This window comes from Gavialis gangeticus, unplaced genomic scaffold (assembly GCF_001723915.1).
Source record: "Gavialis gangeticus isolate Ggan-Ray unplaced genomic scaffold, GavGan_comp1, whole genome shotgun sequence".
Taxonomy (NCBI): Eukaryota; Metazoa; Chordata; order Crocodylia; family Gavialidae; genus Gavialis; species Gavialis gangeticus.
Window position 1 is genome coordinate 120337057 of NW_017729022.1, and position 12393 is coordinate 120349449.

The 12393-nt window shown below is 45.5% G+C and overlaps 1 protein-coding gene across 2 annotated transcripts in view; it reads left to right on the forward strand.

Moving 5' to 3' along the window:
* Window positions 1–7865, forward strand: part of FBXO40 (F-box protein 40) — a 19097-nt gene extending 11232 nt beyond the window's left edge. Inside the window, exons 2-3 of one of the 2 annotated variants that reach the window (XM_019516085.1) lie at window positions 977–1006; window positions 5748–7865. In XM_019516085.1, coding sequence (XP_019371630.1) covers window positions 977–1006; window positions 5748–7658 — 1941 coding nt within the window. In that variant the 3' untranslated portion in view covers window positions 7659–7865. The remainder of the gene's footprint in view (window positions 1–976; window positions 1007–5747) is intronic. The other variant, XM_019516087.1, reaches the window with a different exon arrangement.
* The last annotated feature ends 4528 nt before the right edge of the window (window positions 7866–12393 follow it).

Genomic DNA, 12393 nt, shown 5'->3' on the forward strand with positions numbered 1-12393 from the left:
AGCCTCCTGTCATCCTGCATGCAGATCTGGGGGCCTGCAACACCGGGAGAGCTGTGGGGTTGTGCCAAACTCGTCCTGGTGCTGCAGGTCCCCGAATCTGCACTCAGGATGGCAAGAGGCTAGCGCTGCCACCTGGGACTGGTGCTGGGCACAGCCCACACCCAGCACTGGGAAGACTGGTCTTGCTGCTGGGCCCAGACAGAAGCAGCAGCCTCCTATCATTCAATGTGCAGATTTGGGGGCCCACATCCCCAGGAGCAGTCCAGCAGTGCTGGGAGGGCAGGATGAGCTCTGTGGGGCTAGTGGAGTCACTTGGAGCACAGCCCTGGCTCTCCCCGCTTCCCACCACCAGGCTGCACTCTGAGCGGCTCCACAAGCCCCATGCAGCTAAGCCTGGTGGCAGAAGGTGGCAGGACAGCCAGTGGTGGAGCCCCTTGGAGTGCAGTCCTGGCTCTCCCTACCTCCCACCGCTGGGCTGCTTCGAACCTCAAAATGTTTTGAAACTTTTGAAACGTTTTGCATGCCCTCATTTCATTTTGAAGCTGTTTCTAAGCCTTTTGTTTCATTTTGATTTCACTGTTTCAAGCTTGAAATGAATTGAAACAGCTTCGAAAGGAAACACTTGTTGAAATTTCACACAGCCCTCCAATCAATATGTCAATTTCCTTCCTCTAGTATTATTACTGATTCCCTCTCATTAATTCTCACAATATCACTCCTTTCCAGGGAAGAGCACAAAGAACAGGGTTCAGTGAACAGGAGAGAAGAAGGGTCTTATAGCACACTGGGCCCTAGTCCACTTGCTCTGTCACAGCTGCTGCTGTTTGTTAGGATGGGCTGTTTGCAACTGAATGTTCTGCAGGGAACTGCAAAGTACTAATGTCTAGGCATTGGAGTACTGGTGCCACTGTATTTTTAGTTTACTGAAAAAGAAGAAGTTTAATTAATTTACTAATTTTGTGCCTTTTTCTCCCAGAGCCAACCAAGACAGTCCACTGGAGCTATGGTAGGTCCTGTTCAGAAGAAAATATGATTCACTTGTTTTAAGACAGTGCCGGCAAAGTTGCCAATATCCTTTCTTTACCTTGGCTGCATATAAATTCTCCAGCTTTGTACCATTCTTTGTTGCAGATCAAAGGAAAATAAAAAAATGTTCTGATTTGGTCATCTACATGGCACTTTTGGTCCTATAAAGCAGACATTCCCAACCCCTAGGCCACAACCTGGTACCGGGCTGCAAAGGGTTGGCTGCCAGTCTGCAGGAGAGTTGGCTGCTGGACCGGAAGTCCGGAAGTGACCGGCATAGTTCAGATTGGCAGCCAACCCTTTTTTATACTCAGTATAAAAAAGGGTTGGCTACCGGTCCACACTATGCCAGTCACTTCCAGACTGTAGTGTGCTGGTCCGCAGTTTGCTGGTCCGTGGTCACTTCCAGTCTGTGGTCACTTCCGGTCCATGGTGCCAGTCTAAAAAGGTTGGGAAGCACTGATCTAAAGTGCCAGAAATTGCATTTAAGCAGAGGTAGACTGTGTGCAAAGCCTAGTTTTGTAGACAGTCTTCAGAAATGATTACATGCGTGCCCAGACTGGACATGCATAGAAGTCTATGCACTGGTTACAAATGTAGCTGGGGACACACGTGTCCCTTGTGGATGAATAGTGGCACTCAGGGCCTGAAAATGCATTTGGCCAAAACACAAGACTAGAGAAAACTGGACTCAGGAAGGGAGGAGGGCCTTCTATCTTTTGATCCTAGTATCTGAGTTGGTAGAGCACTCACATGGTCTTGGTTGCTAGCATGGGCCCGTGCTCCCAGTGAGGAAGAAATGCCCTCCTCTAGCCTGGCTTAGTTTCAAAAGGAGCCCTGAATAACACCTAACCTGTTGTGTGGCTGTTAGAACACTCTGCTGTTAAGTCAGAAAGACTCATGTTTGCAATCCCCTGTAGGTGAGCAAGGCCTAAAACTCAGATCCTTTAGCTTCCTAGATAAGTGCCCTAGTCTCTAGAGGTGTGAAAGACAGGAAAGACACCCTCTTTCTTGTTGCTACTGTACATGCCTAGTTTCTGTGGGTAGCTGGTTGTGTACATGTACACTATGCAGCCAGGAACAGCATTCCTGCCTGTATGTAAGTGGCACTTTTGGCACTTAAACAAAAAAAAATCCATGTAAACAACCAAATCTAGACAAGGAAATAGAAAGCCACCCTTAGATGTCTCATTGTCACCAATACATGTAATAGGATCTGCCCCTGTTACATGATGTAGCTGATTAGTTGCTGACCAGTTTGTTTGGGTCTCCTTTCCTTACTCTGTTAAAGGCAATCTGCTAAAGTAATAAAGATATTTCAAAGATAGAAGAATGTATGAAACAGAGGCAGACTGCTTCTGTTTTTCATTTCTCTTATCACTCCATATACTGTTTCCCATTTCCCTGCCTCTTGTGTTGCCATTAACCCTGGTGTAAAGTGTGGGCATGTGGGGGGTTGGGCGGGGGAAGGTAAGAGGCAGCCAAATTAGAATTATCCATTCACATCAGGTGTTGTGTTTGACATGCACTTTGCATGGAGGTGCATAATGATACAGTAGACAAGGCAGTGGTGACCTGGGCTTTTATAATTATTGTAATTTGTGCCAATGTGCAAATACATATACAGTATAGACACAAAGCTCATTTTAAGCAGGTGAGTCATTTCAGTGAAGTCAAAGGCATTTGCTTACAGATAATAATGTTGAATTAGGATAGGTGTGGACAGAAATATTTTTTATGTTTTTTGAGTTCTTAGAAACCCTTCTGGTTGGTGTGTGGCCTTGTGAACTAGCCTGTTCTTCGTGTGCTTAACTCATTTTTCAGGAGTAGGGATTTCCCAGCTAGGGGAAGGCCAAAACAGCAGACATACACAAGCCAGTTATAAACAAGCTACCTTGTAGACTGCTAATTTACTTTACCAAGCAGCAACCCAGGTGTAACCTTTTCTCAGTACTATTCCTTTAATACCACAGATGTGGCAGGCACAGCAGTCATATCAGGGGGTACGTCTATGCAAGGAGTTCACTGTGGAGTTGACTAGCCTTGCAGTAAATGTCTTGGCATTTACACTTGCAGGGCTATTAGGCTGGAGTAAACTAATAAACTCTGCAGCAGGGTAGTACTTGAAAATACAGGTACTATCCTGCTGTGGAGTTTTTTCTCTGTAGTAGTGCATGCGTATATGTTAACACAGCTGGCTGGGGCACAAAGGTGCTTCCATGCAGGGGCTGCCTGCTACCTACCCCCACACTGGAGCACCCTCATGCCCCATCCAGCTCCTCTGCAGCATGTTGAGCCTGGTCAGAGCAGCCCTGAGCTGGCAGGGTGACACTCTGGGCCTCCTGCCAGCCACGGCTGCTCTGATCCGGCTCAACATGCTGCGGTCTCAGGCACACATTCAAGCAGTGTGCTTAGGAGCAATAAACTCTGACACAATAAATGCCAGATTTTATTGTTTCAAATTGTGTACCCTTGCCCAGGCATGAGCAAAGCCTGATCAAACTGTTGCAGCATGGTGCCAGCTTGCTCTGTGCAGTGTCTCTGCTGGTTGTGGTGAGATGCAAAATAAAAAGCAGGGCCAGGAGCTGATGTTTAAATATCCCTCCTGGTTAAGAGAAAGATTTTGATTCCCTAAATAATTTCTGACACCAGAGACACATATGTACCAACTAACCAGATTGGGGCTCCATCGTCTTTACACAACCTCAGTCTTACTTCTCCTTAAAAGGAGTCTCCTCTGCTCTGCTCCTAACTCCCTGTCTGGCCCCCTTACCAAGTGATTCTGCCCCAAGGCAGAAGAGAGGCTCCGATAACCCCTGTTCCTATGTTTTCAGTGGAGGGAAGAGCTTTCTCACAACCTGGATCTTTGCCAGCTCCACTCTCCACGTCCTGAACTCATGTCTACCAGTCCCTCTTCCTTGGTCTCTTTGCTTTCCTTCATAAGCTGTTGAAGATAAAGGGCAAAGAAAGCTCTCTGCCAAACAGGACTTGTCCTTGTGAAGAAGAAAAGGAGAATGGATTTAATTGGTTGGGTAGATATGCATCTTTATACACTAAGTTATACAGAGAAAGAGAGCACAACTTTTCATAAACTCAAGTTCACTTTATCAGATGCTGTGAAAGGACAGTATAGAGCAGAGAATAAAGTGGAGTGAGTGATTATAATACAATAGATGGGAAAGTAGGAGGAAGAAAGGAGGGAGGGGAAGGGGGAATACTGTGAAAGGCATACTAGCAAAGAACCCACAGAAACAAAAGTATCACAAAAGAAAATCCAGGTAATGGTCCTTAAAACCCAGCACCACCACACTTCCAGCTCTACTTCTCTATGATTCATTATTAGCCACTGCTGAGCTCTGTATTTTCCAGTCCAGAAGCTTCCTCTCAAGATGCCTAGACTTTGAGAGGGGCCCTCCTACAGAGAAAGTGACATAAGACAAGGGGGTAAGGGTGCTAATTCCCTGACATAGGAGCTAGACTCACAACAGATTTACATCAGTGTAAATTACATTGGTTTTGTACACTGGTATAATTTGCACCATGACCCAGACTGGACAGATGAGCAGGTATATGGGAATAGGTACCCTCAGTAGGCACTATTACAAATCCTCACTTCTAACTAATGGTGGGAGGATGTAAAAACCTGTTTTCCCATAGCACATAGCAACTTCCAGATAGGGGCAGACACATACTTATACCAGTGTAATGTACAGAGGTATACTTGTACCCAACTTTTCCCAGTGTAATTTTATAGTTCATTCAAAATACACTGTTGTAGGGTGGTACATCATATGTTCCCTCTGCTGTAAAGGCTGATAAGATCTGGTATCTAAGCCCATATACACATGTTGTCTAGATGCTGGGATGAAGTGAAAATCTTTCAGAGCTATGCCGCGTCTGTTGGGCTAACACATAAAAGAGCAAGAAGAGCTTACTGAGATCAGGACTGTCAGCAGATCTGAGTCTGAGACATGCAGAGCACAGATCTAAGTGAACACTTTTACATCATTGCTTTTTAGACTGGTCCCAAGGGCCAGATGGGCCAGATATGGCCTACAGATCTGTCATCTGGCCCATGGGACTTGAGGAGGGTCCAGGAACTCATCAACAGGATGAGTGGTGGTAGTATTAACCCCCACAGCTCCCTGAGTCCCTGTGTTGGTTCAGGGAGCCACGAGAATTAATGCCACCGTCATTTGCCCCACCCCCGAATTCCCAGGTATGAAGCCCCACTGGGGACTTGTTTTAGCAGCAGCCAGACAAGCAATTGCTGTGTTAACTCCCAAGGGTGCCTGAGTTGCTCTGTCAGATCAGGAAAACTCATGGGTTAACATCACTATTGCTCAGCCTACCACCAAATGTATGGGTATGGAGTCCCACTGGGGATATGTTTCAGTGGTGGCAGGGTGAGTAATGGAAGTATTAACTCTCATGACTCCCTGAGCCAACAAAATGGCTCAGGCAGCCGTGGGGGTTAATGCCACTACCACTTGTTCTGATGCTGGAGGTGGGTCTGGATGAGGCTTGCAAGGAGCCCTGCAGTCCAGATCTGGCTCAGGATGGTCAAACAAAATTTACATCCGTAGACTATAGCATCAGGTTAGCAGTATCACTTAGCATATAGGAGTCAAACCCACTCTGACTAACTGACCCTAGCCTTTCCTGCACCTTCCAAAAATAACTGTGTTTTCTTACTGCCTTTTCATCCTCAATGTACATAGGGCAGGCCTCAGAGGAACCCCCCTGGGCAGCACAAACACTGTGAGAAATGTTTCAGCCAGTACTGCCGAGTCCCCATCGAGCCCACCATCTCCTGCATGGTGATCAACTGCCACTTGCACTGTGGGGCTGCCTTTCACAAGTGCAAAGAGGAAGAACATCAACTCCTGTGTCCCCTCGAGCAGGTAGCATGCCTCAACTCAGCCTATGGCTGCCCTTTCTCCATGGCCCGCTTTAAGCTGGCAAAGCACCTTCAGGTCTGTCCAGCCAGCATTGTGTGTTGCTCTATGGAATGGAATCGCTGGCCGAATGTGGACTCAGACACTATCCTACATCAGAACATTATGAAGGAACCACATAACGAAGAGTGTCTGGATACAGCACTAGCCTTCCGAGATCAGAAGATTCTTTTTAGGAATCTGAAGGTGGCTGAGCTGTTTCCTGAGTGGAGAGAAGATGATGAAATGGAAGCGCTAATGGTTGAAGATGCAGGTTTAGAACAAGGAGCTGTTGGAGGAGCATTCTGTGGTTCTACAGAAAATGATGGCCAAGTGGTAGAGTTGAGCCAACTCGAGCGTGAGGAGTTAGCAAAAGACAAGGAGGGGATGGACCTGTTAAGTTACAAAGCCTGGGAGAACATTTTTAGCAAGGAACTTTCAGCTTGCAAAGTAACAGGCTCATCAGAAACCACAGAAAAAAAGGAAGGTGGAAGCTCCAAGAAAACAGTTCCAGTTTCTTCTGGAGACAAACCCAAAGAGAAGTCAAAGGAGGCATCTGCCACAGAGGACCCGAAAGAAGACAAAAAACCTCATGAAATCAATATATCTGCAGAAAAGACAGGCCTGGCCCCTTGGCAAGATGGGGTTCTGGAAAGGTTGAAAAAAGAAGTTGATGTAGGTGGTTATAACATGTACCTGGTGCATCATGGGAGAATGCTTATCCATTTTGGCCAGTTAGCTGCTTGCACACCCAAAGAAAAAGATTTTGTCTATGGGAACTTGGAACATCAAGAAGTGAAAACCGTCTGTACCTTTAAAGTACCTACCAGCTATTATGGCAAAAGAGCACGACTTGGAGATGCCCTGGGACATAAGATGCCAAGTGCGAACAAGTCAGTGGATACTTCAGAGTTGGGAATAAACCTGGAAGAATTACCCAAATCAGATATAGTCAGAACTACACTACTATGTGCATTGGAAAAAGAACTGAAAGGTCATGAGATATCCGAAGCAAAGAGTATTGATGGACTGTTCATGGATTTTGGGACACAGACATACACATTTCAGGCAGAACCCTTCTCTGCTAGGGCAACTCTAGCAGATGTTCTGGATGCACAAAACCCCGCAGAACTCCATGTAGAGCTTGACACACAATGTGTGACTAGAAGGCATAATAAAAGCAGCTCAATCTTCACATTCATGTGCAATCACTTCTTCAGGAGGGATGAGTTTCCTTCACATTTCAAGAATGTGCATGCTGATATCCAGTCGTGTCTGGACAGGTGGTTCCAACACCGTTGTCCCCTTGCCTACTTGGGATGTACTTTTGTTCAGAATAATTTCCGTCCTCCCGGTCATAAAGCAAAGGTTATTTATAGCCAGCCTCTCAAGACACTTGCTATTAAACCACTGGTTGACCCTGTGCTTTCTGAATCAGAGAAATGCAACTTCAAAATGAGGATTCAAGTTGAAGATAAGCACTCTCTAAGCAGCCTCCCAGCAGAACTGCTGAAATACATTGCCAGCTTCTTAGATAGCTTCAGCTTGTCTCAGTTGTCCCAAGTGTCCGTGCTAATGAGGGACATCTGTGCCACTCTGCTTCAGGATAGAGGAATGGTCTTCCTGCTGTGGGAGAGAAAGAGATATTCTCATGGAGGCACTTCATGGAGAGCTCGTAAAAAGGCAAGTAACTAATCTTTGAGAAAGAAGAGAAAGGTAGTTAACTATGTTAAACTGAAGTCAGGCAAAAGGCAGGACAGGGATGCACCCTATAGACTAACTGAATCAGAGTTGCAGAAGTTTTCATGAGCACGAGCTCACTTCATCAGAAAGTGAATGCATCTCTGATTCAATTAGTCATTGAGAAAGAAACAATATTTGTAGGATAGGCTCATTAAAAAGGAAATACAAGTACTTTATTCTTTGCCTGGTGTGAGCTGAGCTTTTCCAATGCTTTTAAAGGTTCTGCACCAGACTTTTTACATTTGTGCCTTTTTTGGTCCTTTATAATTTTTAAAGAAAGCCTGAAATGACTATATCCTTAGCAAAAAATGAAACACTGACAAGTACTCAGTGGGTGTGTCTACACGAGATGTTTACTGTGGAGCTAATTCATCTCAACGTCTACACATGCACCCCTATTAGGGTGCAGGAAACTAATAAACTGAGCAGCAGGGTAGTGCTTGTAAATGCAGGTACTACCCTGCTGCAGAGATTTTTCATTTGCAGCAGCACATGTATAGATGCTGACCCAGCTGGCTGGGGCACAAGGGGACTTCAGTGCAGGCGCTGCCTGCTGGCTAGCCCTGCTCTTAAGCACCCTCATGCCCCAACCAGCCCATTCACAGCACACTGATCCTGGTTGGAGCAGCCCCAGGCTGGCAGGCTGACCCCTGGGGCCCTGCCAACTGGGGCTGCTCCAACCAAGCTCCATGTGCTGTGCAGTAATAAACTCTGGAGCTGATTTCTCCAGAGTTTATTCACGTGCACTAATTGTTGACGTGCCCACTGTGATGGGGAAGGGAGCCTGTATGTTCATGCCAGTCTCTAACATTTTCACAAAATGGAAGTTTGCAAGGTTTTTGTGAAAATTTGACTTTGGAATTGGACTGCTTAATAGGATCAGATATAAGATAGGAGCTCTTCATATTTAATTAACTGCTTAAAAAACAATCTCACATTGGTGATGACTAGAAATTAACGCCACCTGATAGCTGCTTGGTCATCTGAATAAAATCTTTTGGCACACCTCAGACTTTTTTTCCAGTCAAAATATTCAACATCACAGTGGATGCTAATTAGTGGCCTTGCTATCATTCTTACAAGACTCAAGGGCTGAATGGTCTTGGAAACTTTATAACATGATTAAATATGCTGGGTAAGAGATTTAGAGACAACAAATATGGGCTGTACTAAAGGATGTATCTTGGAAGGCAATGATTCTGAAAAGTACTTATGGTTATGATAGGTAACCAAAGGAACGTGAACTCTCAGTAAAAAGCTATGACCAAAATAGCCAATACAATCCTTGGGTACATTTAAAAAAAGGAAATATTCAGCAGGAGGGAAGAAGTTATGTTACTTTATATATTGCATTGCTGAGAATATTGCTATGTTGTTTCTAGTAATGTTGAGTCAATTTCTGATGTTTACACTTCAAAGGGATGTTAAAAAATTAGAGAGGATTTAGAGAAGGGCCACAAAATGATTGAGGATAGACTTTCAGTGAGACAATTAAAGGAGCCCATTTGGTGACTTGACCATAGCTTGTAAGGTGTACCTCTTACGGGGGGAAGATGTGTTAGTCTTTGGGTATGACTTGACCTACCCAATTAGATACCATGGCTGGAAACTGAAGCTAGCGACATTCAAACCGCAAACAAGGTGCAAAATTGTAATGGTAAAAATAATCAGCCACTGGAGCTACTTACTGGGGGATGTGAGGCATTCTTCTTGATCACTTGAAACCAAGACTGGATGTCTTTCTTAAAGATATGCTTTCTCATTTTCTCACACGGTAAAACCTTTATGCAGAAATTACTGTGCAAAATGTTATAACCTATGTAAAAAGCTCAAACAGGTCACAGTGGCCCCTTCTGGTCTTGAAATCAATGAGTGGAGTGCCCATCTCAGTCTGGGTGAGACGTGAGGGAGACAAGAGAGGAAGCAGGGTTTGGTGGATAGGATCCTACCTGTGCCAGGTCTATAGACAAAAGACATAATTTTCCAGAGATGTCGCTCAGACACATTTCACTAGCACTTCCCTAACCGATGTAGGGAAAGAGGGCAGAGACACAAGCATGGGGTGGGGGAGGGGGGAGTATTTTTGTGATCTGGGCACTGGTGGCACACAGGGTAGTAACAATGATGAGTCCACTGTTGGCAGCAGCACCAGGGCACCCTGCTCATCCTACTTTAGTTATGCTACTGAAAGAGGGTGAGCATTAAATCGACTCTTAGCCTTTTGGCCTCAGTAGGGGCCAGAGCATTCCCAGAATACTCCAGGGAACCTGGGAGCTACTCCACATTGCAATTCCTTACCAAGATCTATTGGAATAGGATCTGGAGGATTCTGGAGTTCTCCCTGAATTTCCATAGTGTGCCTTGCCCCTGACATACCTCCTCTAAACACTGTCACTGGGATGTGCAAGGGGGCTTGTGTAGGACTTAGGACAGAACAATGCCATGTGCCAATACAGGCTGGGGGCCAACTGCCTGGGAGAACTCTGCAGAAAAGGACTTGGGAGTTACAATGGACAATAAATTGAATATGAGCCAACAGTGTGTACTGGAGTCCTGTGTTCAGTTTTGGGCCCCCCACTACAGAAAGGATGTGGACCAGTTGGAGGGAGTCCAGGAGAAGGCAACAAAAATGGTGAGGGGCTAGGGGACATGACTTGTAAGGAGAGGCTGAGGGAACTGGGCTTATTAGTTTGGAGAAGAGAAGACTGAGTGGGAACTTAATAGGAGCCTTCAACTACCTGAAGCGGGGGGTTCAAAAGAGGATGGAGGTAGACTGTTCTCAGTGGTGGCAGATGACAAAACAAGGAGCAATTGTCTCAAGGTGTAGCAAGGGAAGTTTAGGTTAGATATTAGGAAGAATTTTCTCATTAGAAGGGTAGTAACACACTGAAACAGGTTACCCAGAGAGGTGGGAATCTTCATCCTTGTAGGTTTTCAAGACCTTGCTAGACAGAGCTTTGGCTGGGATGATCTAGTTGGGGATGGTCCTGCTTTGATCAGGGGGTTGGACTAGATGACCTCCTGAGATCCCTTTTAACTCTACAGGAGAATCAGGCAGTTTGGTTGGGGCTGGAGTTGGAGCTTTGTACTCAAATCCAAGATGAGCGGTTCCCCACCATGGTAAATGGTGAGGGGGGAGGAATCTCATTTTGGATTTGAGTAAATATGGTATCCATAGAAAGTTAAATACAACACCAAGGTCTTAGAATATAAAACATGTATAATATGTTTTATTCCTACCTGTAGTGAGGTTCAGGGGCACTCCACAGCCTCTGATAGCTGGAATGTATGATGTTATGATTGTGATGAGAATCAGCCAAGTCTCACACTGAGGATTTTCACAGCAGAAAAGACTCTTGTGCCACAAGACATTGCATGGCCTGGCCATAGTGACATTGTGCGAAGGCAAGTGTATCACAGGAGGAGCTGTAGCTGTGAAGGTGCAATGATGCACATGTTGGCAATCGTGAAGGAAGGATTTTGTTTTTTAAAAACGTTTAAAAGCAAACAAGTAAAATATGAGTTGATGAATATTCTGTTGATAATTGTTCCTTGCGAGCTGTGTTTATCTGTTACATTGTCAGTACACAGGGAGGGAAGAAACACATCTTCCTCCTCCTCCAACTGTGGTTTTTGAATGGCAATGGCTGTAGCTGCCACACTTTTTGGTTAGTACACTTCAGTCAGTCTGTGTCAGATATGGGACTTAAATGTGAGTTTGCCCAGTTTGTGAATCTCAGACAGTATTAGGGATGAGAGAGATGATGAGACAACAAAACAGGTAACTAGACTGAAGATAGATAACTGTCTCTGCTCCAGGTCTTGAACCATGAATTATTTCTTGGCGGTGGGTGCCTAAGTTTGGTTTCCTCACCTTCAAAAATCCAGTTCTTTAACTCCCAAAACACTAGTGATTCTGGGAAGAAATCACTCCACCTCCTCCCTATGATGGTGGTCGCATTGTGTATACAATACAGGCACTGAGACAGAGACAGACCCTGTAGCCCAGTGACCTGAGATGTGGGAATTATGAGTTCAAGTCCCAGCTTCAAATCAAGAATTTGAGTCCAGGTCTCCCACACCCAGTTACATAAGCTAAGCATCAGGCAATTGAGATCTACCTCTTCTGGGCATGCTCTGATCATGCTTATGAGACTGAGCCCTGCTGGCAAGAAAAACAAGGAAATTCCTATTTTGATAGTCTCTCTTCAGGTCCTCTATGGTTGGGGGCTGAGCTCTGGGGCTGAGTGGCTTGTTAGCTGGAGCAACATCAGTACTTAAGTACCTTTGTGGTGAAAGTGTAAATGCTGGTGGAAATGCAAGTGCCTACAGGGGCAGGTGGCAGCTAAGCAGCAGTTTTGAATAGGTCATTGGTGCCATACTTGTGAATTCAGATACAAACCCAAATGCCTTTGGGAGATTTAGGCTTAGGTAGCTAATAGGCACAGACCAGGGGTGGGCAATTAGTTGGGCCCGAAGGCCACACAGGGAATTTTGATGAGTCATTGCAGGCTGGGTCAACACTTCTCCCCCACTCCCTTGCCTCTCAATAACTCACCAAAACTCCCTATGGGACTTTGTGGGGGGTAGGGAGCAGTGTCTGGGAGCAGGACAGGTGTGATACACTCTCAGCTTACTCTGTCCTGTGGGGAGGTTGGGGGTGGCAGAGGGGTGTATGGGGGTGTAT